Here is a 19,920-nt window from a genome sequence, read left to right as displayed (position 1 = left end):
GGCACGACGGGCACGCCCGGGCGATGAGCCTGAGGCTGAACTGCTAGTTACATTCCTGCCGAACCGAAAGATTGTCTTCCTCACAACAACCATCATGCCACGCGGTAGCCATGCCTCCCGCGGAAGACAAAGGCAGCGATGACTTCAAATTCAGTCTCTGGGCGCCCCCGCGCGGCGGCTATGCAGCATGCGACACCATTGTGGGGAGCCTCATCCGCAAGACGCCAGTCGTCGCACCCGAAGCAGTCATCACGCTGTCCTTGACAGGTCGCGCCAAGACCAGGTTCACAAAAACCAAGGCAGTCTACCGGAACTCGCGACAGCTCGTCAGTACCGGCGAAACAGTCATTTTCAAAGGCCCTATTCATCTGGCTGCCGACAGCAAAGAGCCACTCCGCTGGCCTTTCGCAGTGGGTATCCCGCTTGAGCCGGCGACATCATGCAAAAATGATCATAGTTCGGAGGCAAGCTTGTTACCAGTGGATCAAGATCACCCGGGCCATCATCTGTTACCGGGCACATTTGTCTCCATGGACCCGAGTTTTGCAGAACCGGCACGGTGCTATGTGGAGTATTATCTCACTGCTCGTCTGCATTTCAGGTCCTCCCGTCGATCCGAGTCGCATGAATCGATTCGAAGAATCATTCTCCGACACCCTCTGGAGCCACTCTTAAAGTCACCGAGTCTCAAGGTCTTTGAGACGAGGCGAATGATTCAAAGCCATCGTCTCATGCCTGAAAAGGGAAATGCGGGGTTGTCTTTCCGACAAAAAATGCAGACGTTCTTCGAATCATCCAAAGTGCCCCAGTTTCATTACAACATCATTCTTACGGTACCAGAAATCATTCAGCTGGATAATCCAGAGCCATTCCCTCTTTTACTCCAAATCCGGCCTCAAATAGACCGGACAAGTGAGCGCATTCAAGATGTCATGCCAGACATCTTAGCGGCTGATGTGAGAATGATACTCAAGGAGAACACAGCGGTGATTGCGGCGGATATATGGGATAAGATAAGGTCTAGGTCCTACTGGGAGCCAGTTGAGCTGGGCTTGAGTCATGCATTTCGACAGCTCGAGTCTCCAATCATCATCCCCACGGCCACAGAAAGCAAGCCGGTGAACCTTGGGAAACTATTCGGGCTCGTTCTTCACCAGAATGGCCTCTCTTCACACAAGCGGGTGCTGCCGAGCAAAGCGGGCATTCATCCGGATTTTATGACTTATAACATCCGACGCACACATGAGGTTGGGTGGCAAGTCACTCTGCTGGTTGCCGGGCAGCTACAAGAGGCGAAATTCAGTTCGGCAGTAACGATCCTTTCGGGTCCCAGCTCAGGCCAGAGCACCTAGCAAGAATTTCATCCATACATTGCTTGAGAGGCATATCTATATGGTTCGAGTATTTTAGCAAGTTCGCGTCGCGCTTAGCATACATCTTAAGCTGCGCGTCCTCATAGAATCGGCCGCAGCCAAACAATTGATTCAAATGCTAAAACTTCGGTCATGTAAAAATATACACTGAATAGAAGTTATTAAATTGTGGAATACCCCAATGCTGTCCATTCATCTGTATACTATGAACCTACTGCAGGGATGGCGGAGTGGAGTGAGGCTGTGAGGCTACGTCATCCCGCCAATCACCGCGACGCCAAACAAGGTGACTTGGACCCTGCGATTCCCCTGGGCTTTCCACCGTCCCTCTCCTCCTGTACATCTCCCTCGACGATCTTCCATCGATGGTCGGCTCAGCCAGTGACTGACTTGGCACCATGGCATCCCTGCGTCGCGTCGCGGTGGCCACCAGCTCCACCGCCATTCGCTTGTTTTCCTTCGTCTTCCTGCGATGGGTATGTCCACGGAGCCTTCAGTTTACTTCAGCTCATGCGCTAAGCATTGCAGATCCCGGGCCATCTATTCGGCCCTATCGTATTCACCTCCCTGGCGGTGTATCTCTCGTCGCTATTTTCATTGCTAAGTGGTGACGAGACCACTCAACGTGAGTCAAAGAAGAACCAGAAGAGCTCTGCTAGTAAGTATACTCTACATCCTTATGTTTCTATTTTGTCTTAGACATGATAGCTCACATTCCATATAGGATTATCTAAAGATTTGGGCGCAAACCAGCCACGCGATTCCGCGCTGAAGACACTGTTGACAGGTCTTCCTTCGAGGCGGTCGCGACTGTGGACCTGGACAACAGGGCTCATTAACGTTGTACTGGCACTGCTGACCCTCGACTTCCTCGTTCGTGGCCTGGTCGCATACCCTAGCAATGATGTGTCTTTTTCTCGCATCGGGTTTGTATCTCCGACTACGGCCAACTTGCTCTTCCGCGAGCCAGACTCGTCCCAGCTACCCGTTGTCGTCTCATACCAGGAGGTCACGACAATCTCGCCTGAGAAGTGGATCCGAGAAGGCACTGTCTACAAGCTCGAAAATGAAACGGATTTCACAGCCACTGTGACACTGAAGAACCTGAAGCCGTCAACCCACTACCGATACTCGCTATCCAACAATAAATCAGGCACCTTCACAACCTCAGCACGACCTGGATCGCCAGAAGCAAACAGGCTTTCCTTCGTCACATCAAGCTGCCTGAAGCCGAATTTCCCCTACAACATCCTCTCGCATCCATTGCGAGTACCCGGAATCGAGCAATTGACGGAAGCAATCGGCAAACTCCCAGCGCTTCTTCGACCAGCGTTCATGCTCTTCCTCGGTGATTTCGTCTATATCGATGTTCCATTCCGCTTCGGCTCCTCGGTGTCTCACTACCGCAGCGAGTACCGACGGATCTATTCTTCCCCTTCCTGGAACGCTAAGTCAGAGGCTGGGTCCGCAATTGACTTACCCTGGATCCATACTCTGGACGACCACGAGATCGAAAACGACTGGTCCAAAGGCAACAAGACCGCGCCTTATCCCGCGGCTGCCGACCCTTTCATCCACTACCATGTGAGCGCGAACCCGCCAGTACCAGCGGCCTCATTCGCCCACCCAGACGATGTCACCTACTTCTCTTTCGTCAACGGTCCGGCCTCATTCTTCATGCTGGACACTCGTACCTACCGCTCCGAGCCAGCAAAGGAAGATTCCACCATCCTTGGCTACGCTCAGCTTCAATCCCTGTTGGCATACCTCTCGACACCCGAACCAGCTGGCGTGTACTGGAAAATCATCGCCTCCAGTGTCCCCTTCACCAAGAACTGGCACGTCGGCACAACAGATACATGGGGCGGCTTCTTGAACGAGCGCCGTACAGTCTTTGAAGCCATGTGGCGCGCCGAGCGCGAGCTTGGTGCCCGCATCATCCTACTTAGTGGTGATCGCCACGAATTCGCCGCAACGCGATTCCCAGATCCCGCACTTGGACTCACTTCCGACGAGCTCCAACCGAACACGGCTGGTTTTGGACTTCATGAGTTCAGTGTTGGCCCGTTGAGCATGTTCTACCTTCCTATTCGGACGTATCGCCAGACAGACCCCGAAGACGTCTCTGTGAAATATGCGCCAGATGGAAATAGCAAGTTTGGTCTCATTGATATTGCTGATGATGTTGAGGATGATCCTACTGCGCCTGAGCATGTGCCTGTCCGCAGCTCTGTGCTTACGTACTCGCTCTATGTGGATGGAGAGGTTGTCTGGAAGTATCGTCTCAGTGTCCCTCATTTTAAGAATACGAAATCGCATTTTAAGCCTGGAAATGTTGTTGAGGATAAGCTGGTGACGGAAAGTTGGGGTGTTGTTGTTAAGACGACGATTGGGAGGATAGAGGAGCTTGCGCATTTCGTCGTGGAAAAAGCAACTGACTTGTATGATGCTGCAATTGTCCTTTACCAGGGAATGTGATGATGCAAAATTGAAAATTTGAGTCGGTTTGAATGCAGAGAGGTTGAATTCCGGCATTGATTGACTCTTTCTGTGCGATTTAGAGATAACCTTTGAGACAATTGCATTTCGTTGAGCTATCCGAATAGATGAGAACACTGAACGATTTCCCTTAGACTTTGTATACTACAGTATAGTAGCTTGATAGATGCCGGAGGATGTTTTAGATATGAATTATCATTGCAGCGCAATTGTCGTATTGCAAATTGAGGAATGTACGATAGGTTCAAACGCCAAACACCGTCCCAGATGCAAAGTCGACGAGCCACGAGTGTGTACAGAGGACGTATTTATGAGCAAGCGAAGGCAGCTAAGCACTACCGTCCGCGTCCACGGCCACCACCTCCACCGCCGCCCATTCCACCCATTCCGCCCATCAGCCCACCCATCTGGCTCATCATGCTTTGCAAGTCCATACCACCAAGTCCAGGCATACCGCCGCCACCACCCTGGCCTCCACCCATCATCTGCATCATCTTAGCCATATCGCCCATACCGGGCATGCCAGGCATTCCACCGCCGCCACCCATGGCAGCCATACGCTTCTGCATAGCGGCGAGTTGCTGCTGGTTGTTGCCGCCCTTGAGCATGTTCTGTGCACGCTGCATCTGCTTCTTCTGGCCGCCGACCTTCTTGGCCATACCGGCCATCATGCGGTGCTGGGAAAGGAGATCCTCCACCTCACGGACAGTAGTACCACTGCCGTGGGCGATACGGACCATGCGGCTGGGCTTCTCAACAAACATCTTGCCATCACTGTCCAGCTCGGCGGCGGTCATGCTGTCGAAAATGTAAATCATGCGGCGGAGCTTCAGTGATCCATCCTCATCATCGAGGCCTTGAGTCAGGTTCGACAGGCCGGGAATCATGCCGGACAGCTTGGATAGAGGGCCCATCTTCATGATCGAGGTGATGTTCTCGCGGAAATCACGAACTGTATAGATACCCTCGGCAATATGCTTGTAGGTTTCCTTGGCACCGGCCGAGTCCTTGGTGATAGCTTGAACGTGCTCAACCAGACCAGCGACATCACCCATACCCAAAAGCTTCTGGATAAATGCGCGAGGCTCAAACCGCTCGAGATCCATCATGTGCTCACCAGTACCCAAGAAAATAATGGGAGTGTGGGTAGCAGCAACGGCAGAGATAGCACCACCACCTGCAGCGTGACCATCGGTCTTGGTAATGATGATAGCACCGAAGTCTGCAGTAGCTTTGAAAGCGGCCGACTGGCCCTCGGCAGCCTGACCAATTGTGCTGTCGAGAACCAGGATTGTCTGGTCAGGAGTGACAGCGGTTTGAATCTGAGTCATTTCGGTGAACAGCTCTTCCTCTTGACGGTGTCGACCACTGGTATCAACAATAATGATATCGAATCGCTCCTTCTTGAACTTCGCGACACCCTCGGCGGCGACAACAGCGGGGTCAGTCTGGGTCAGACTACCGTAGTAAGGAATCTTGGCTTTTGTGGCATTCTGCTTCAACTGATCGAAAGCACCGGCACGGAATGTATCGGCGCAGACTAGCGCCGTCTTGAACCCGCGCGTCTGGTAGTGGCGAGCAAGCTTGGTGCAAGTTGTCGTCTTACCGGCACCCTGCAGACCAACAAACATGATCACATTAGGCCGGCCCTTCTTGGGGCGGAAGGGGTCCGCATGAGGATCAACCAGTGCCACCAACTCATCGAAAACAGTCTTCTGGATGAGGCGCTTCTTGTTGACGGCGGCGGGGATCTGAGAGAAGTTCACACTGGACTTGATCGACTTGCGGAGGGTTTGGACGAGTTTGACGTTAACATCGGCAGACAGGAGAGCCGCGCAGATCTCCTTCAGCATGTCATCGAATGCCTAGATGGTCAGTCTGGGGAATCCGCCACAGTGGTTGTGCGCCACTTACTTTCTCATCGAGGTTGCTAGACCTCGTCAAATCATTGACGGCGGAGTTAATACGCCGCCCAAGATCCTGGAGGACCATGATGAATTACTGTCAAGCACAAACCGGCGAACCGTGAACTGGAGATGGGATATGTGTTCACAGAACCGAAGAGGGTGGAGGGGGAAAGGCCCCAGTGCGGAGTGCCAATCGGAGAGCGGGATGGTCTCACCGCCCAAAAAAAGTTGACCGGCGCATCGCAGCTCTCTGCTTTTGGTTCCAACTTTCCCACCAGCATTCAATTCTCTTGGATTTTCACAATGGTGGGTTCTTACTCGAAAAAGCGCAAGGTCCATGATGGCATGCGCGGCAAAACCGCCAGGCCCAAGAAATTTCGCAGACAAACCGCCTATCACAGCAGCTCGGAAGACGAAAAGGACGACAATGAAGATTTCAAGGCCGTCAATCTCGCCGATTCTGACGAAGAGGAGGACGGTGGCGTTTCAGTGAACAAGGACTCGGCTGTCGAGCCTTTCTCCAAAAAAACAAAGGCAAAGCCTGCGCCGGAACCAAAGACCAAACCCGCCAAAGACGACGAAGAATCCGAATCCAGCGTCGACGAGAAGGACGACGAGTATGAAGACGAACCCGCCGTGGACTTGGAAGACAACGATACTTCTGGCTCTGAAGAGGAAGACAACCTCTCCGACTCAGGCGAGTCCGACGCAGGGAACAAGGGCCGTGCCATTCCCAAGCGCAACGATCCTTCCGCCTTCTCGACCTCCATCTCCAAAATTCTGTCTACGAAGCTCCCCTCCTCTGCTCGCGCTGATCCCGTTCTTTCCCGAAGCAGAATTGCTCAACAATCCAGAGATGAATTTGCCAACGAAAAACTCGACAAGCAAGCGCGGGCCAAGTTGCGCGCCGACAAAAAGGAAGAATTGGACCGCGGTCGTGTCCGCGATGTCATGGGTATTGAGAGAGGGGTCGCTGGAAACGTCGCCGAAGATGAGAAACGACTGCGCAAGATGGCTCAGCGCGGTGTGGTGAAGCTTTTCAATGCCGTGCGCGCAGCACAGGTCCGCGGCGAGGAAGCTGCCAAGGATGAACGCAAGAAGGGAACCATTGGCATTGACGAGCGTGAGAAGGCCGTCAACGAAGTCAGCAAGCAAGGATTCCTCGACTTGATCAATGGCAAGAAGGGCAAGCCTCTCAACATTGAGGAGGCTTAGACAAAAGCAAAAAAAGCCTTATGATGAATTATCCATGGCATGTTTATGGCGTTGGGAGATTCTGTATCCTTGGTTACTTCACACTGTACATCGCTTTTCCCCGTTGTGATTCCACTCTGTTTGATAAATAAATAGTACAGGAGATTTTCAATTCGGTATCCTTGGTTCTGCTAGACGCATCCAATGCAAAATAATACAGGGTCCCTTGGGACCAATTCTTCCATCTTCGAGTCCGGTGAAGGTCTACTTCACGAACATTTCCCTCTCCAATGAATTATAGGATACTTATGCCCACTTTATTTCTTCTCAAAGTCGCTTGCCTGGAGATTCCGTGTCATAGTCGGCAAGCGCACAACGAGGCCATCCAGCTCTTTGTTCATAAGGACCTGACAGCCCAGTCGCGAGGTTTCGGTCAGACCGAAGGCCAGATCCAGCATATCGTTCTCGTCATCCGAGGGTTCCTCCATCTTATCGAACATATCGGGTTCATCAACAATCACATGGCAGGTAGAGCAAGCACATGAGCCACCGCAGGCACCTAGAAGCAAGAAACGTTAGTCATAACGATTCAATATGGTATCTGATATCGTGGCATTGCACATACCCTCCATTTCGAGATCGTTCGCCTGCGCGATGTCGAGTAGGTTATCCCCCTCCGCAACCTGTAGCTTCACCTCGTTGCCATCCTTGTCAATGAAGGTGACGTTGATCCTACAAGTGTCGGTGGTTAATGTCTTGGGGGGGGGATGACTGCTTGGTGCCGGATAGTACTCACTCCTCGCCGGGCTTGGGCGGCGTGATATGGCCGTGAGCGACTTGCGCCGACACGGAAAAGGAACGCTGTGCCGTCTTCAATGACTGTAAAGACGGACGCAGGCCCTTGTATGTTCCCAACCCCCACCGGTGTGTGTTTGCGACCGTTCCGGTTCTCCACGGCGTTGCCGAGTGAGTGACGTATCTCCGCGACTGAGCCAGGCACATCTCACCGGCCGTGGCCTTGGGCACAGCACGCTGCAATTGCAGACCGAGTTCTCTCCAGATAGCCATTGTGCCAGAGGGTAGCGACGACAAAGGAAAAGAGCGCGGCGGAGAACGGTCGGGAAAAAGATCTGGGGTGGAGGAGGGAGGGAAGCAATGATCGTCCAATCGCCGCCGACGAAAAAAATGACTGACAAAGCTAAGGCGGCGTCGGACTTGGCTGCCTTTCCCCGAGCTCTGCACCTTTCCACCACCCACACCTCGTCATTAATCATGGCGTCGACGTCTCGTGAAGGGATCAATCCCTTGCGGCCGTACTATATCCCTCAGTCCGGCCTCTCGCCCACCAACAGCTCGACCGAGGCGAGCTCCCCCTCTTCGGCCCAGGTGTTTGGGAGCACCGCGCGAGACCTCATCCACGACCTCGACTATGCCGACTATCTGGATGCCTCGCCATCGGTATCCGACTGGGTTCGCGAGTCTCTGAATTCGGCAATCACCCGCTATTGTCAGGTTCTGACTGCACAACCCTTTGATGTCGCCAAAACCATACTGCAGGTATATGTTGTGCCTGATGTCACCGAGGAGCCGCGGGACCGGAAGTCAGATGCTGGAGCTGGAAGCAGCTCATACGAATCGGTAAGTATATTATGAGGTAGCTTGGACTCGAGAGGAACACCTCTGACAGTTTACTTGCAGGACTTGGAATCATCCGACGATGAAAGTACCTACTTCACATCCGCTGCCCCGTCGACACCGACCCCTGCCACGCCGCGATCTCGCAGGGGCCGGCAGCACATCACCGATCGCAGCGGCTACATTCGCCCCGATGCTGCGCCGGCGCAGTCGAAGCATGCCCTGAATATTCGCAACCCGAGCTCCTTGATGGATGTTCTCTCCCAGCTGTGGACGAACAACGGACCGAGCTCCCCGTGGAAGTCGTCCAACGCCACTTTCATCTACTCTCTGTTGCTGCCGACTTTAAACACCTTCATCCGCAGTCTCCTGTCCGCGATCGTGGGCCTGCCCGAGGAGGATATCTCCTCGTCAACGGCGGCAGACATCCTCAATGCGTCCTCACCCCTGGCCACACTGCTCCTATCATTTATCTCATCATCTCTCTCCGCTATGATCCTTTCCCCGATCGATACCGCTCGTACCTTCCTAATGCTCACGCCCGCAACCCACGGCCCACGCTCTCTGGTCCGCGCCATTCGCCAGCTCCCCACTCCCAACTGCACCATCCCGCCGCACCTCGTCCCAATTACCATTCTCCACTCCAGCCTTCCTAGCTTTATCACCACCTCGACCCCACTCTTCCTCAAATCGTACATGTCAATTGACCCGATCCTCAATCCATCCATGTGGAACCTGTTTAGCTTCCTCGGCTCCGGTCTCGAACTTGCCGTGCGCTTCCCTCTCGAGACTGTCCTTCGCCGCGCCCAGATCGCTACCTACACATCCCTCAGTCTGCGCCAGAAGTCGTCCGGTGGCAGTATCGACGCTTCGTCTATTGATGCCTCAGACGTGGAGACTATTGTCCCTACCCCGCGCACATACCGCGGTATCATTGGTACAATGTGGCATATCGTGAACGAGGAGGGCGTCAGCCCCGACCCCTCAGATGCCGAGCGCGCACGCCACCTCTTCGCCAAACCTTCTACTCAGCAACTAATTCAGAAGCGCCGTCAGGGTCAGGGTATCCAGGGTCTGTACCGGGGCTGGCGGATAGGCATGTGGGGAGTTGCTGGTATTTGGGGGGCCAACCTCCTTGGCGGAGTCGCTGGCGGCAACGAGGAGGAAGTGACCATGCGCGGTGGCCATGGTCGGGACAGCGGTGGACGTTTCTAGTCATATACACGCAACTCACCTTCTACTCCAGCCCGGGACTGTGGAAGCTGGAAAGCTCGCAATAATTTGGATGTTTGGTCTTTTCCTTATGTTCCTTGCTTTCTTGCTAGTGCGAAAGCCTCTCTGACTTGCGTCGTCTTCCTGCCCGTGCGGATGGAACCCTTTTTACGGTACTCATGGTCTTCTCTCGACTCTCCCCTCCTCCCTCCGCTCACACCGATACCCCAGGGAATGGATCTAGGGGGCAGTCAATCGGCGTCGTTTCTTTTCTTTCCCGCGCCATGTACAAAATCTTGCACCACATAGCAGCAACCGAATATTTAGTGATCATTAAATTTTAGAAACTTTTGTTTCATGTAGCATAATAAAAGAAGCGAGGTTTCAAACAATCACCATTTGCATCCTAAAATCCCCATATAAGGCTACGATACTTAAAGTTCGGCGAGGGAACCTTGGGAATACAGATATTGACTACTCCTAAGAAGGATCAATATATTTAGATATAAAAGATCATTCCATTCATAAAAACAGTGTACACGTGTGTAAATGTAACATCAACTCCAGAATCCATATCCGTCTAGTGGAGAATGGACCGGATAGCAAGAAAACGATGTAAAAGGCCACCACAGAGACCAACCATGGACCATGTTCATATCGGTCGAAAGTCTCCATGCCTCGGGACCACTGCCGCTTTTGCAGAGTCAGGGTGCTATGGAGGGCGTAGAAAAATACGTAATTTTGGGTGGGTTAGGGTTGATGATGATGATGAAAGACATAACAGGAATATACCCAGCTTTTCGATATGGCTGAGTATTCCGATGCCTGTTGAGAATGTCATGCAGACAAGGGGATAGAAGAATGTAGACCGTATGGTGATACATGGAGCAATCGAGATGTGGGTATCAAAATGCCCTCCCGAGGAAGGTAAAAAAATAAACAATAAAAATCAAAAAAGAAGCCCGATGCAGAAAAAAGAAGACAAAGAATCATGCGATTTCGTTTATTTTTCCGCGAAGCGGCGATCGAAGTAGCGCAGCACGCCCATGACACTGGCCGCTTCAACTTCCATGGCGGCCCGGCCGCCACGGCTCTCGGCCAGTGCGAGATCACGCGGGTTGGGCAGAGTGTGCAACTTCGGAAGCCAGGCAGAGATCTCGTCGCTGGCACGGGAGAAGTTCGGGTGACGCGAGAGGGTGGTGAAGGCGTCGGCGCAGCTCAGGGTGAGTGCATTGGGCGTAGAGGGCTTGGCTGGGGGAGGTTGCGCAGACATGGGGGGGTTGTTACGCGTGGTCGGGGTGGTGGGGGCATTTCTTGACATGCAGCATCCGCCGTCGGCTCCCTTGCCGCCGCCGCCGCAGCAGCCTCCTCCCGCTGGAGTTCCGCTCGCTGACCGGGAGGCTGCCAGCGTCTTGCAAAAAGGGTGCTTCGAGGATCAGCTTGGCATTGGGCGCAGGTGCCGGGTCCATTGGCACAGGGGTTGGTAGCTTGGCTGATAGGCGGCAGAGTCACTTCGGAACGGACGTCGCCATCAGACGGAGGCGGAGTAAATTGAGAGATGGACTGGATGGGTGCGAGGCGTGGGTTCTCGAAGGAGTTGCGGCGGCCGCGCTGTTGCTCTTGCGCGGCCATCTCGGCACATATGCAGGGTGTGCCATCCTGGCAGAATCCACAGGGGTCGACGGGGGGCGAGGAGGCTTCGTTGTTGTTGTTGTTGTTGTTGTTGATATTGCTATTAGAGCTAGATGTGCTAGATTGGGCGGGCACACCGGCGAAGCGAGATGTAAAGTCGATTTCCATCTCCTCGGGGTCCGGCTTGATTTTGGGCTCGGCGTGGTCACGTTCAGGGCTTCCGACGCCGTGAGGAGGATGCCTAGCACGAGATGATTCATGCGTATCAATCTGCATGCCAAATGCATCTTCGATGCACTGGCAGTGGGTTTGCGAGCAGTTGTTGCAGCCGAGAGGCACATTCTGCTGGCCGTCTTCCTTGTTACGGTCGGCACAGGTGGAAACCACATCTTCCATGCGGGAGCTTCGGGTTGAGGGACGTGTGCGAGGAGGCAGAGGAACTGAGTCCGGGATTTCGGGTGACTTGTGGCTGCTAGATCCAGAGAACGAAGTCCGGAATTCCTTGACGATGGCCTCCTTCGCACTGCGTTCAATTGACACTTCCTTTTCCAGGGAGTGGCATCGGTCACGCCACCAGCTCATCTCCTCATGACACTGCTCAACCTCGCGGGAGAGGTTGCTAATTTGCTCGTTCAGGCCGGCCACGCGGATGTCATGGCTGTCCTCGATTTCCTTCATTTGCTCCTCAAGTTCCTGGACCCGGGCTGCCCGGCGCTCACGAAAAGCTCGCTGGGCAGCGCGGTTCTGCGCCTTGCGCTTGGTAGGTGGCGTATCGGTCGCTGGCTTGCGACCAGGCTTCGGGCGCGGCGGGATCACCCACTCTTTCGAGGTCACCGAGCCCGGAGTCCCAGGTCCGGGCGAGGGAGCGACGGAAGGCCTAGCGGCCAGCGCGGGCGCCAGGCTCACAGGGGGAGGAACGGCCGCCAGAGCAGGCGTAGGCGTGAGAGCCACGCCGGTGGTGGCCATGGTGTGGGATCACTTCGTATGCTGTTGGGTGGTGTTAGGAGGCACATTTGGAGGGGAGCACGAGTCGGGCGGGTTCGGGGGAGACGCACGAGCCCTCGGTCGGAAGAGCGGAAGTGCGCTCATGCGAGCCGGTAAGCGAGATTGGCTGGGACGAGGGCACCCAGCAGGCCAGCTACAGAGGGGAGGGGAGGGAGGAGGAAGATCGAAACGATCGAACAGGATCAGAAAAATGCAGGGGTAAGCAAAAAGCTTCGGGGGGATGTGGAAAGTGGGAAAAGCAGCAGAGAAAAGAGCGATGATCAGATTAGATTGCTGCCCTCACATGATGCCGGTTTCGGACGCGCTGCTCGGCTGCGAGGAACCCACCAGCGAATTTTTTATCAGATCCGTGTAAGAGGTGTGGAGGCCGGCAAGCTCGACCGACGAGTGGGCTGACGCCTTTTCGTCGGTCGACACTGGCTGGCTTCATGCCCTAGGGTAAGGTTACTCGGGTGCAATGGCCCTTTTCTCGAGGTATAGGCTACAGCTGGGCGGCCGCAATGAAATTTTCCTTCGCCAACCGCGTCTATCATTTCTCATGTCTAGCAACAACAGTGATCGAGGAGGGTGCCAGCCCTCAGCTATCCCGGTAACTATTGCTGATCACTGAAGAATGGCAGGCGAGCCTGGCGCCCAAAAACAGAGAACGAATCCCACTTGCGGCGGGCCTCAAACAGGGTAACTAATCCTTTAACCGTGGATGGCCAAGCCCCCCTTTTCGGACCTACGCCCGTCTATTACCTAGCAGAATCGGCGCTCGCACCAATCAGACAGGCCTGCAACGCAAGAGGTCTTTTCCAGGGCCCAGTAGCCAGCAGTGAAGGGCATGGATCTGCTGGGAACTCTGGATTCCTCGCAGCCCTAACGCCGCTGTCGGGAGGATCTTATCTGATGGCGCTAGCCGTCCCCCTGCTGCGTTGGGCAACCCGGACGGCGGCGATCCACTTCTCCTACGGATCGATGATGCTGCGAGGCAAATATTCTGCGCTGGAGACACGGACCACCTTTTGCCTGCTTAATTGCTGCCCATCATTGGTGGTTCGTGCGTACAAACTCCCTAGGTGCTTCAACGCCCCCACACTGGAAAACTCTTATCAATCAGTGGCTGTTCCCTGCCTCCTGCTGCTCACCGCATGCCGAACGAGGGCCGAAAGTCGGACCCCTCGCAAACCCGAGTCCTTTTAGGCAGTTTGGGACTGGGGCACACGGAGTCGCAACAAAATTCTACCCGCTACTTAAACCCGCTTATGGGAGCTTTCCTTGCGGGAGGCGGATCGCGGCATCTCCAGTGGGCTTTCTGTCGTCATACGAATGTTAACTGCGGACATCGCTTGGTGGCAACTCAGTGCCCCACTGTTTCGGTGGTCCATTCCGTTTCTTTCCAGCAGGCTCGGCTGGTTTCTAGCGTTGTACATGCCTGTTGGACTCGGGCGGTCCAGTGAGCAAGGTTGAGAGGTTCGAATGCATCTTGGTGCTGGGACAGGACCTGCTTCATGTAGATGCAAATTTGGTGATCGATGTTCGAGAATGGGGTCTGAACAGTGATGGTGCATGAGACCATAACGACAGAGCTTGTACGGCGCTGGGACCAGCTGTATGTCCGGTCCCGCTTGTCAGATACAGCGTAGGGCGTGTCCATCAGCTTGGGGTGCATGGATGACCCGATGGGTCATCTTGATGAACGGCTCATTTTGCCTCTTCTGGCCTCTGTGGGTGCTTGAAACCAGCCGCCCTAGGCGATCCTTATCCCTTGTCGGCATTAGGTTGCCGACCAGCTTGAGTGGATTTGCTCAGAGGATATCCTCCGAAGCTAAGCGCCTTTCTCTTTTCTCGTCTATTAACCAATCTGTCCCGGAAAATGTTGGTGGTATAGAAGGCAATCACCTTGGCTGAGGTGGGCACAGCTCGCTGTACCCTTGAGACGATCATTGATCAATCATGGATCAATTTCAGCCAGCAGCCCTGGAATGATAATTGCGCGATTCGACCTGGAAATCTTGCGCTTCTTGCAACTTGTTTCGTTTGATTGTCTTTCCAATATTGAGATCCTGTGCTGTTGCTAGCTTTAATCTTGGAAGCTATCCATGGATCTCTATCTCTCCGGTCCCAGATTTTGCCAATGGATACATTGTCTTGATTCAGACTCCGCGTGAAAATATCATAAGCTTGATCTGTCTGTCGCTATTATGAAACTACATAGGCAGGAGTCATCTCCACGTATACTTAAAGTAATGCTTCGGGTTCTCCCTATTTGAGTAACCTACCAAGCGACCATGAACTCCAAAGACTAATGTGAATATTACTGTAGATTTTCAAGGTCAGACCTGGACCAGTACACTAGTGTTTTGTTGAAATGATCACTAGAGTGTTCAGCACCTGAGCCTCGAATTCAATATTTGGCGAATGAGCTCGTAGATGCTTTGTGTTGAGATGAGGGATAGGATCTGGAGGGAATCGCTTAAGCCAGCAATGAAGTAATATTGAAGATGTCTGATAATCTAAGATAACCCCTGAGTGGAAGTGTGCATAGCACACTTCCCGAAGCTCCGCGTTACCGTATAAGGCTAGAGCGACTCAGGGAGGATGGCATAGTAGCCCTCATGGCCTCAGCGGCATTGAAGACTGCTGAAAACTCAACACTTTGACCGATCGTGATCTACTCTGAAGCCTTGGCACTGCAGGTACTGTAGTGGCCGATATATATTTCCAGTACTGATTTAGCAAGTGCCGCGTCATGGTTTTTCTAACGGCGGAAATAACTTGAATCAGAATGACTCGCCTTAATACATCATGTTATGAAGTACCCCCATTCTGCCAACAGATATACAAGCAGTCTCACATTCAAGTTATGCGTGCAGGTTCTGTTTGTGATCACGCGAGAGAGCCCGTTATCGTTCAACGCCGGGCCCGGCGATAAGCAAGGGGCCCCCAGCCTCCGCTCCAACTCGTCCTCGGCTCCGCTCTTCCCCTCATGACTCCTCCCATCTCCAACTTACTCACTCCAGTATACTCCCGACCTTATAAAATCCCTCATCATGACTCGGCGACACGCCTCCGGACTCGATCGCCCTTGGGCGGCGCACATGTATGCGCAGCTGCCCGAGGATAACCACATTCCTCAAGCTCGAGCTCCACCAGCTCCAGCCCCAGCCCCAGCTCCGGCACCCACGACGACCGATGCGCCCATTCGCCCCGAGGATTACTCTAGGCCCTACTGCGAGTTCATGACCTCCAACCCGACCATCTTCCACGCTGTCAGCTCCTTTGGCAAGCAGCTTGAGCAGCACGGCTACAAGTACCTCTCCGAACGGGCGGTGTGGAACGACGAGCTCAAGCAGGGCGGCAAGTTCTATACTAGTCGGAACGGCAGCTCGCTGATCGCTTTCAACATCGGCAAGGAATATGAGAGTGGAAATGGTGTGGCCATTGTGGCTGGTCATGTGGATGCCCTGACAGCGAAGCTGAAGCCCGTCTCGAAGCTTCCTGTGAAGGCAGGCTTCCAGCAGCTCGGTGTTGCTCCATACGCCAGTGGCCTGGGACCTACCTGGTGGGATCGTGATCTTGGTATTGGTGGTCGTGTTCTGATCCGCGACCCGCACACCGGCAAGGTCGAGAACAAGCTGGTCAAGCTGGACTGGCCGATCGCGCGCATCCCCACCCTTGCCCAGCACTTCGGTGCTCCGGCGAGCGGCCCGTTTAACAAGGAGACCCAAATGGTGCCCATCACCGGTGTCGATAACTCGGATCTGTTTGAAAAGCCAACAACCGAGAGTTCTGATATCCCAGCTGGAACATTTGCCGCAACCCAGCCCGAGAAGCTGGTCAAGATTATCTCCAAGGAGATTGGTGTGACGGATTACAGCTCAATCCTTGAGTGGGAGTTGGAGTTGTTCGATACACAGCCTGCCCAGCTTGGTGGATTGGATAAGGACCTCATCTTTGCGGGTCGCATTGACGACAAGCTTTGCTGCTACGCCGCTCAAGAAGCCCTTATTGCCTCTGAGGATACCACCTCTACTGGAACTGTGAAGATGATTGGCATGTTCGATGATGAGGAAATTGGCAGTCTGCTGCGCCAGGGCGCTCGCTCAAACTTCATGAGCAGCATCATTGAGCGTATTACAGAGGCCTTTGCCAAGGATAACTACGGCCCCAACCTTCTCTCACAGACCGTCGCCAATAGCTTCCTGGTCTCCTCAGATGTCATCCACGCCGTGAACCCCAACTTCCTGAATGTGTATCTGGAAAACCACTCCCCTCGCTTGAACATCGGTGTGGCCATCTCTGCCGATTCCAACGGCCATATGACTACCGATAGCGTTAGCTGTGGCATCCTGAAGACCGTTGCCGCTCGCTGTGGTTCCACCCTGCAGGTATTCCAAATTCGGAACGATTCGCGCAGTGGTGGCACAATTGGCCCCATGACTAGTGCCCGCATTGGTATGCGCGCTATTGACTGCGGTATCCCCCAGCTAAGCATGCATAGCATTCGTGCGACCACCGGTAGCCTGGATCCTGGTCTGGGTGTCAAGCTCTTCAAGGGTTTCTTCGACTACTTCGAGGAAGTGGATAAGCAATTTGCTGATATCTAAATCGGTTTTCAAGGCGAATTTCGGGTATAGATCTTTCCTCATAAGCCATACCTGGCGGGGTCTCGGTATTTTGTATAGCATAGCAAGCAAGCTAGAAAGCTAGAATTATTAAAGCGCGTGAAATTTACTTCCATTCTGATGCACCAACATTTGGAATCTCCAAACTTCAGCGTTGAAGTAGAGATCAAGTCTAATTGCTTTTAACAAGAAGTGAAACTTTTTCAACTCAGGAACACTATTCATTCTATCTATTCGAGCTATATATCCGTCTTAATATTTGGGGTCGAGAAAAGAAAACATTAACTAGATGACAAGAAAGGGAGTGAGGGTGTTCTCGCCAAACCGAAAAGAATGAACAGCCGTGGCGGGACCTGTTCCTAGATCCGAATATTTCACTGACCCCCTTAGAATCCAAGACACCCGCGAAGACTACCTTTAGATTGATTTGGCGGGACAGATTTGAGGCGTTTATTTCAGTGAAGGCATGGAATCATTCGACTGAGTGCGGTGATTGTTCATCTCGGCAAGCTCCGTAACAGCAGCCGAGTCCATGACATGAAGCTTCTCGTCTCTTGCCACAGCCGCTCCTCCATATTTGAGGCCGCCGCTCGGAGCAAGTGAGAGGATGCGCTTAGGATCCCCGGCACCGTATTCGGGGTCTTCACCAGGCGCACCAATGGTGGATTCGTCATTCCAGGTTCCTCGGCGAGTGGTTGACTGGCCGGTACCGTAGCGGTTCCCGCTCAAAGTTGAAATCAAGCCTGGGATCAATTTGGAGATGAGAGGCTTCAAGGTTGGCAGACAAGCGCAGATGATGCCTGTATTGCATTCGATAGCAGACCAGGAAGCGGCGCCCACGTTGTCATCTCGGTATTGATTAGTTTCAATCCTCAGCCCAGTGATGAAGATGAGTACATACAGGTAGGATCTGTAGAGTCAGAGATCTGTTTCAAGCTGATCAGACGAACAATACTAGTGATGCAAACGCTAGATGAAGCAAGTTAGCCTACCCGTCATAAATCCTCGAATATTGGCGCTCACTTACAATCCACCCAGAGCGAATATGATAATCAGAGCCATCTTTTGCTTCCTGGGAATGTCGATTGCTATCAAAGCTGGAATAGGAATGATGAGAATAACCAGATCAGTGGTGATATGCATACTAGCATTCGAGAACCACAGCCCAGGCTTGTTCAAGCAGAAACCGTCGATAGAATCATTCCAGAACTTAGCGACGGGAACACAGTTCAGGAATGCACTGACGACGGCCCAAGTGCCGTAGCTTGCTAAGATTATGATCATGATCCAACAGACGACACGCATGCGTTGCGTAGGGAATACACGCCAATATTGCATTAGGATCGAGGCTTTGGCGCAAAGGACGGCGGCATTGTAAAATGGGATCGTGAGCCAGAATGCCTGTAGGGTGTAACATATTAGAAGGAAGAATGGAAATGTTAAGTGTATTCGTCTTACCTTCATCTGCCTCTCGAAAATATCAGGCGGAATGTCCTTGAGATGCATTCCCATTCCGCTAGTAGCTTCAACAATATCGAGTCCCATGAAAACGAAGGAATTAATCTAGATAATGGGCGTAAAATGTGAGTACGTCATTTCAATACAGACCATGACCCGTCGAGGCGCCTTACCAATGCGACGATGATCATCCAGTCATTTCCTTCCAAAGTTCGCAAGAATCGAAGTCGAGTATAGATGCGGATTACGACAAAGGCAGTCGCTAGGCTCGTGAAAACAACACTCACGACTAAACCTTTGGTACCTCGGGAGGATAGGTAGACATCACCATATTCCCGCTTGGAAAAAACATTGTCGTGAAACTCGAGTAGCGTCATGGTCGACAACTACCGGGATTTCGTGAGTGAATTCGTGGACTGCAGGTTGAACGAAGAGGCACGACCGACCAATTTGCGAAATCTAGAGTAGCCAAATCCCCTTGATGTCAGAAGGAACAAATCGGGGAAAGTGATCGAGATGTTAAACGAGTGATAATAGTCACTAGATCCCAAGTCCGGGGAAAGAAGGGGGAAGGCACCGAGGATCGTTCTCCTCATATAACGCAAGCCACCGCGTACCCTGCATCCCGATGTGACAGGAACTAGCGGGTGCAGGCCCATAAACAATACAACCAGACGCAACGGTCGGGGCCAAAATCCGCTAGTCTTGTCGCCCTAGGTGAGAGAGCATGACGCAGATCTCCGTGCATCCTGGACTTACTCCTTCTGAGATTGGTGGAGTCGCAGCGGTGCAAAACAGGTACCCGGGTTGAAGGAGGGCGAGTGCAGTGTCGTGCGCAAGGGACATCCGACGAATTGGAACCTTGGTGTGCCCCAGCTGTACTCGATGCATGCGTGCTTCCCACCAAAAATGTTTTGAAGCTTTGTTACTCCCTTCTTTTTTGACTGTCTGGAATGTGGCATGTCTTGGTGATCTCTATAGCTAATTCTATTCCTTTGTAGACATCCGAAGATTTAAGGTTGGCCGTCTGAAACACTCATAGAAGTTTAATTCATCCGAAGTCGAGGGCTTATTCATCCCACCACTTGGGAAGGGAGAAGGACCGTCCCTTCTTTCTAACAGTCACAAATCGAGCCTTCATGTTGGACGATCAACGCTATTCCACATGAGGAATGAGCTGTCCGATATTGGTATATTCATCAGATCCGACCGCGGCTTCGGGATGGAGATCTACGGTTTTCAAACTTAAGAACGACCTCAGATAAAACGGACGAAAGTTATACTCCGAAGGCTTAAAGTGCATCACGAAGTTTTTGCACTCATACCCCTGACCAAATTTACTCTTTTCGTCTCTATCTCACATGCACTCCTTCAAGAAGAGTTCAATTGAGATCA

General features: G+C 52.9%; 10 protein-coding genes across 10 annotated transcripts; 5 read left to right on the top strand and 5 right to left on the bottom strand.

The window, feature by feature from the left end:
* Nucleotides 1-110: 110 nt before the first annotated feature.
* Nucleotides 111-1,352, top strand: N7532_006584 (uncharacterized protein; the record flags this gene model as incomplete). The annotated part of the gene is made up of 1 exon (XM_056619078.1): nucleotides 111-1,352. The coding sequence occupies one exon, from the start codon at nucleotides 111-113 to the stop codon at nucleotides 1,350-1,352; it is 1,242 nt and encodes a 413-aa protein (XP_056475237.1).
* Nucleotides 1,353-1,771: 419 nt separating this feature from the next.
* Nucleotides 1,772-3,851, top strand: N7532_006583 (alkaline phosphatase family protein; the record flags this gene model as incomplete). The annotated part of the gene is made up of 3 exons (XM_056619077.1): nucleotides 1,772-1,849; nucleotides 1,902-2,031; nucleotides 2,098-3,851. 3 exons carry the CDS (start codon nucleotides 1,772-1,774, stop codon nucleotides 3,849-3,851), a joined length of 1,962 nt encoding a protein of 653 aa, XP_056475236.1.
* Nucleotides 3,852-4,207: 356 nt separating this feature from the next.
* Nucleotides 4,208-5,864, bottom strand: N7532_006582 (RNA-binding signal recognition particle subunit SRP54; the record flags this gene model as incomplete). The annotated part of the gene is made up of 2 exons (XM_056619076.1): nucleotides 4,208-5,737; nucleotides 5,787-5,864. The coding sequence occupies 2 exons, from the start codon at nucleotides 5,862-5,864 to the stop codon at nucleotides 4,208-4,210; spliced, it is 1,608 nt and encodes a 535-aa protein (XP_056475235.1).
* A 218-nt stretch (nucleotides 5,865-6,082) lies between these two features.
* Nucleotides 6,083-6,994, top strand: N7532_006581 (rRNA-processing protein RRP15; the record flags this gene model as incomplete). The annotated part of the gene is made up of 1 exon (XM_056619075.1): nucleotides 6,083-6,994. One exon carries the CDS (start codon nucleotides 6,083-6,085, stop codon nucleotides 6,992-6,994), a length of 912 nt encoding a protein of 303 aa, XP_056475234.1.
* A 296-nt stretch (nucleotides 6,995-7,290) lies between these two features.
* On the bottom strand, nucleotides 7,291-8,041 carry N7532_006580 (ferredoxin family 2Fe-2S iron-sulfur cluster binding protein; the record flags this gene model as incomplete). The annotated part of the gene is made up of 3 exons (XM_056619074.1): nucleotides 7,291-7,532; nucleotides 7,599-7,705; nucleotides 7,770-8,041. The coding sequence occupies 3 exons, from the start codon at nucleotides 8,039-8,041 to the stop codon at nucleotides 7,291-7,293; spliced, it is 621 nt and encodes a 206-aa protein (XP_056475233.1).
* A 117-nt stretch (nucleotides 8,042-8,158) lies between these two features.
* Nucleotides 8,159-9,823, top strand: N7532_006579 (mitofusin complex protein UGO1; the record flags this gene model as incomplete). Its single annotated transcript, XM_056619073.1, has 2 exons — nucleotides 8,159-8,611; nucleotides 8,672-9,823. 2 exons carry the CDS (start codon nucleotides 8,159-8,161, stop codon nucleotides 9,821-9,823), a joined length of 1,605 nt encoding a protein of 534 aa, XP_056475232.1.
* Nucleotides 9,824-10,823: 1,000 nt separating this feature from the next.
* hapX (bZIP transcription factor HapX) lies at nucleotides 10,824-12,418 on the bottom strand (the record flags this gene model as incomplete). Its single annotated transcript, XM_056619072.1, has 2 exons — nucleotides 10,824-11,071; nucleotides 11,140-12,418. The coding sequence occupies 2 exons, from the start codon at nucleotides 12,416-12,418 to the stop codon at nucleotides 10,824-10,826; spliced, it is 1,527 nt and encodes a 508-aa protein (XP_056475231.1).
* A 1,381-nt stretch (nucleotides 12,419-13,799) lies between these two features.
* On the bottom strand, nucleotides 13,800-14,111 carry N7532_006577 (uncharacterized protein; the record flags this gene model as incomplete). Its single annotated transcript, XM_056619071.1, has 1 exon — nucleotides 13,800-14,111. One exon carries the CDS (start codon nucleotides 14,109-14,111, stop codon nucleotides 13,800-13,802), a length of 312 nt encoding a protein of 103 aa, XP_056475230.1.
* Nucleotides 14,112-15,492: 1,381 nt separating this feature from the next.
* On the top strand, nucleotides 15,493-17,049 carry N7532_006576 (M18 family aminopeptidase; the record flags this gene model as incomplete). Its single annotated transcript, XM_056619070.1, has 1 exon — nucleotides 15,493-17,049. The coding sequence occupies one exon, from the start codon at nucleotides 15,493-15,495 to the stop codon at nucleotides 17,047-17,049; it is 1,557 nt and encodes a 518-aa protein (XP_056475229.1).
* A 468-nt stretch (nucleotides 17,050-17,517) lies between these two features.
* N7532_006575 (uncharacterized protein) lies at nucleotides 17,518-18,902 on the bottom strand (the record flags this gene model as incomplete). Its single annotated transcript, XM_056619069.1, has 5 exons — nucleotides 17,518-17,915; nucleotides 17,969-18,036; nucleotides 18,095-18,468; nucleotides 18,526-18,630; nucleotides 18,699-18,902. The coding sequence occupies 5 exons, from the start codon at nucleotides 18,900-18,902 to the stop codon at nucleotides 17,518-17,520; spliced, it is 1,149 nt and encodes a 382-aa protein (XP_056475228.1).
* Nucleotides 18,903-19,920: the final 1,018 nt, after the last annotated feature.

This window comes from Penicillium argentinense (genome assembly GCF_028826775.1).
Source record: "Penicillium argentinense strain IBT 30761 chromosome Unknown utg000005l_segment0_segment0, whole genome shotgun sequence".
Taxonomy (NCBI): Eukaryota; Fungi; Ascomycota; class Eurotiomycetes; order Eurotiales; family Aspergillaceae; genus Penicillium; species Penicillium argentinense.
This window is presented reverse-complemented; position numbering and strand designations above follow the sequence as displayed.